At 51.8% G+C, this 4,799-nt stretch overlaps 1 protein-coding gene across 1 annotated transcript in view; it reads left to right on the forward strand.

The window, feature by feature from the left end:
- LOC107114573 (acyl-coenzyme A synthetase ACSM4, mitochondrial-like) overlaps positions 1–4,799 on the forward strand; it is a 28,790-nt gene that overhangs the window by 19,973 nt on the left and 4,018 nt on the right. The window contains exons 8-11 of the mRNA XM_015416111.1: positions 552–675; positions 1,286–1,366; positions 2,361–2,462; positions 3,350–3,472. Coding sequence (XP_015271597.1) covers positions 552–675; positions 1,286–1,366; positions 2,361–2,462; positions 3,350–3,472 — 430 coding nt within the window. The remainder of the gene's footprint in view (positions 1–551; positions 676–1,285; positions 1,367–2,360; positions 2,463–3,349; positions 3,473–4,799) is intronic.

Here is a 4,799-nt window from a genome sequence, read left to right on the forward strand (position 1 = left end):
AGAGAGAAAGAAAGATAGGAAAAGAAAAGGAAAGGAGGAAAAGATGGCAAAGGGAGGGAGGGAGGCTCTCCCACCCCCACTCCCACTCCCATCAAGCCCCCGCCACCCCCGTGGATCCCTTAGTTACCGCTTCAGTGCGGGCCCAGGGGACTCGGCTGTGGGGCTCTCCGGGCCTGCCCCTGGCCCCAGCACTTTGGCTCAGGCTCAGGGAACCTGGCAGCGGGGCTCTTCGGGCCTCCCCCCAGTCCCAGTGCTTTGGCATGGGCCCGGGGGACCCGGCAGCAGGGCTCTTCGAGCCTCCCCCCGGCCCCAGCGCTTTGACGCGGGGATCTGGGGGCAGGGCTTGCTGCACCACCATTTGTGCCGGCTCCTGAGCTGCCAGAGCAGCACTCCGGTGCGCTCCAGCCCCAAAAGACTCCTGCTGATGACGTTTAATAGGGACATGCGATCTTGTGTGATCCAAGAGACCCCCCCCAGTGAGTCAGCCAGCCTTCTGTTTTGTACTGTGGTGGTCTGTCTGGGGTTATTAATCCTCCTCCTTCCCTTTATAGCTACAGATTCAAGAGCCTGCAGCACTGTGTGACTGGAGGAGAACCTCTCAACCCTGAAGTGCAGGAACGCTGGAAAGCCAAGACAGGGCTGGATATCTACGAAGCCTATGGTCAGACAGAAACGGTATGCCTGCCCTTGGCTCTCCTGGGACTGGGTCTCAGGACAGTCCCTCTGTGCTCTCACTGTTCTGCACAGCCTTTTTAAAAAGACGCTGCACATCGATGGGGTGTCCTGATATCGAGCTTGTGCACATCACTGAGCTTATGTGTGACAGAATCCTTGTGTTTGTAAAACAACAACCCAAGGACTTTGGATCAGTCACGCAGTGAGAGTGTTGTGTGTCTCACAACTGTAGCAAACCACCCCAACATCTCCTTAGCCTTAGATAGGCCTGTGTCGACTACACTGGCTCCATCATGCCAGGGAAGCCCCGCCAGACATCCACGGCTGCCGTGACGGACAGTTGCAGTCTAGCCACTTTGGCAATACAGGAACGGCCTTTTCCTCCTGGGAGCTGGAGATGTGGGGTTCTTCATGCCCTCCGGGAGCAACTCTTGGAACACTATCGCATAAATGCTCAGAGCAAGGCTAATTTTTTTTTTTGCACGTCTTATCGATGAACATGTGCATGTCACAGCTGTTCATGAACTGAAGTTACCATGCTTGCTGTCCACACAGAAACAGAGGCAAAACAAACCCCGACCTAATTTTGTTTTGTTGCTCTCTCTCACAGGTAACGATATGCGCTAACGTCAAGGGGATGAAAATTAAACCGGGCTCAATGGGCAAGGCATCTCCGCCATATAATGTTCAGGTACAAGGAGAAATTTTCCATATGGGCAGCGAGTGGTATCACTTTCCCTGCTGCTTCCCTGCTCCTAGCAAAATATCAACCATTAAGATGACGGGTGTCCATGTGCATCTTGCTCACCCCCCAAAAAAAAACCTCTAGGAAGCCTGCATGTAGTGAACAGTGTGTTCACTTCTGAACGCTTCCCAGTTGACCAGCCCGTTTTCTTTGTGCCACAAATCCTAACAGGAACTATTAAGAACTGAGCCGATACTCATCTATGTAGTTTCCCACTCTGGAGTCCATCTCCTTGGTGTGACACTAGTGAGCAACAGAAATCTGGGGATTAACTTTCACATATGGTTTTCTTTGTTCCGTAGAACTTAATGGGAACCATTAAGAAAACAAAGTCGCACTTACCTGTAACTACTGTTCACTGAGTATCTTCTGTCCCGGCTCAGATGGGGACAGTTGAAGCGGTTCCCCAGCAGAATGGTACTGGGGGTGGGGTGGGGGTGCTGCTGCATGGGAGCATGTGGTCCCTGGGCAGGATCAAGTCTCTGGCTCCGGCACGCAGGTGCCCCGTGCTGTAAGAACCTCTCCAATGGCAGGCCTGCTCATGTGTAGTCCTGATGCGGGACTGCACAGAAGAGCGATGATGAACGGTGCCATCATCTCTCAGTGTGCATTACTGATTTTAATTCTACACATTTATTTATTTATTTATATATTCGGCTTATATACCGCCCTGACCCTGAAGGGTCTCTGGGCGGTTTACATACAAAGTCTAAGTCTACTTTCCCTATCTACGGCCACATGGTACAGGGGCAGGGGCTGCCTACCAGCACCCAGGTGGTGGGGCTTGCTGTTCTCCGGCTCGGCTCCTACTTCTTCCGGCGGTCTTCGGGGTCGGTGCTTTTGTCCTGGTGTCCAGGGATAGGTCTTCCATTTTTGGTGGCTTTGGTGTTATATCACCAACACCAGTCAATGAAAATAACTCATGCTTTAATTTCCCCAGATTGTTGATGACCAGGGCAACATCCGGCCCCCGGGAGAAGAAGGGGATATTGCCATCCAAGTCCATCCCAAGAGGCCGTTTTGTTTCTTTTCACAGTATTTGGTAATTATTTGGTAATAGTTCAAGTGACAGCAGTTGTGTGCCCAGTGCGATCTGATGGAGAGTTACGCTATTCTAAGAACATTGATTTCCACTCCACGTAACAATCCACCAACATTTTTACAGGCGTAGAATTAAGGTCTCCCTCCCACATACACTTAAAGGAAGCTCAGTCAATTAATCATGCTAATGGAGTCATTGACTACATTTGCATAAACTGGCATATGCGTACACGGCAGAGTTCTGAAGAAAAAGAACACATGTTCTGAATCCGGCTATGCAGAAATAAGTTTGGCTTACTTCGTCTGCAGAACTATTTGGAACTACTCAAACTGCTCCGAACTGCCACATAGGAGGTAGTGCTGATGGTCACAGGACCACATGAAGCTTCTTTAGACAAACAACTGGTGCATCGACCTGGGAAATGTCTGCAATGATTAGCAGTGGCTCTCCACAGCCTCTAGCAGAGCAGGTCTCTTTCAGTGCCTGCTGCAGTGCTTTAAGTGGAGGTGCCAGGCACTGGATGGGGGGACTGCCTGCTTGGCAGGCATGCAATGTACTACTTGAATCCACATCTGGCCCCATGATACTCCTGTCCTGCTTGTCTTCCATCGTGGAACTCAGGGCTGGCATATATAAAGGACACCCAAGAGACCTCCCTTTCCAGCACTGACTAGCTCCAGACCTGTTAAGCTTCAGCGTGGTGGTGATATCACCTGCTCTCTACTTGGGACCCAAATAAATGCCCGCCGGCATGCAGCTTCAAAAAAAAAAAAACACCCAAAACAACAACGCAGAGTGCCTCCCTATTTGCTTTGATGCACTGTTTGCAAAATGGATGAAGTCCCCTGTTTGTAATTTTGCACCACTGTGGTTTCTTTTCTGGCCAGGATAACCCTGAGAAAACAGCAGCCAGCCAGCGGGGAAACTTTTACATCACTGGCGACAGAGGCATCATGGATGAAGAAGGCTACTTCTGGTTTGTCGGAAGATCGGACGACGTCATCAATTCTGCGGGGTAGGGTCCTCCTTCTGGCAGGTTTCCCCAGATCCGGTAGCAAAAGACGTGCCTTTGGGACAGCTACGAGTTGGGAGCCCACGAGGACTCTTGGGGAGGGCGACAGACATCCCTGTAGCACAAAGGCTGCAAACATGTCTGCACTTCTGGAAAGCCGAACATCCATGTTTGCAAGCGGTATTCCTCTGGATATCAGTGGCGAGGAAGCAACAGGCAGAGAGGGCTTCAGCCTCTGGGCTCCTCTGCTTGCAGGCCCTCTGGGGTACCTGGCTGGCCACTCTGGGAAACAGGACGCTGGATTAGATGAACCTGCCGTCTGATTCAGCAGGGTCTAGATGTGATGTTTTCTGCTCACCCAAGTCCTGAACCCCAGCAGTCTCTAGTCTGTCTCCTCCCTCCAAGTTACTATAAAGCTATTAAGAGTTCAAGCATCCCAAAATTTCCCCTACTGTCTCTATCCACCCACCCCTCACTTTAATGGATGCTCAGCCGCCTGCAGCTTTCTGTGAATTGCAGAGGGCAAGAAGCATGGTGCCTGCTGGGTCACTTTAAGGGCTCTTTTCACTTCCATGTGAGCACACTCAGCGCTTGCTGGGTCCCTGGAAGCATCAATGGGGTTGCCAGCTCCCGACTCCTGAGGGTGTGCCTCTGTCAGCGGCGTAACCTTGGATTCTACCCTGTCCATGGAAGCTCAGTGTTGTGTACGCGGACCGCCACTAGGGGTCCATGGCACAGGCAGGAGCTTAGCTCCCCTGAACAACAGGAACATAGGATCCTAGTTCCCCCAGCACCAACCAATAGCCACTTTGGCGGGAAATTCAAACCCTCCAATAGGACTAGGGGTGTGCTGGGTGGGTGTGTATATAGTGGCCTTGCAGGGCCATTTTGCAGTTAGATGTTAAATACAATAAACGTGTACAAACGCATGACGTCGTCCAAGTCCTCCATGTGGCGAACCCAGTACATTTCACTCAGGTTACGAAGGCTGCCAACCTGGTGTTTCTCCAACTTTGCCAGGCCAGGCAGCTGGCTCTCTACCTGTCTCGCCCCAACCTAGCCACAGTAATCCATGCAACAGTCACCTCCAGGCTGGACTACTGTAGTTTGCTCTGCACAGGCCTGCCCTTGTGCCTGACCCGGAAGCTCCAAGTGGTCCACAATGCAGCTGCGCGGGTCCTTATGGGGACCCCTTAGACAGCACACATTCAACCAGTGCTGCATGAGCTGCATTGGCTTCCAGTGGAGCACCGGATCAGGTTCAAGGTTCTGGTTTTGATCTCTAAGGCCCTTAGATGTCAGGGACTGCCTCTCCCAGTATGCCT

Source organism: Gekko japonicus, unplaced genomic scaffold (genome assembly GCF_001447785.1).
Source record: "Gekko japonicus isolate JY-2015 unplaced genomic scaffold, Gekko_japonicus_V1.1 scaffold321, whole genome shotgun sequence".
NCBI classification, from domain to species: domain Eukaryota; kingdom Metazoa; phylum Chordata; class Lepidosauria; order Squamata; family Gekkonidae; genus Gekko; species Gekko japonicus.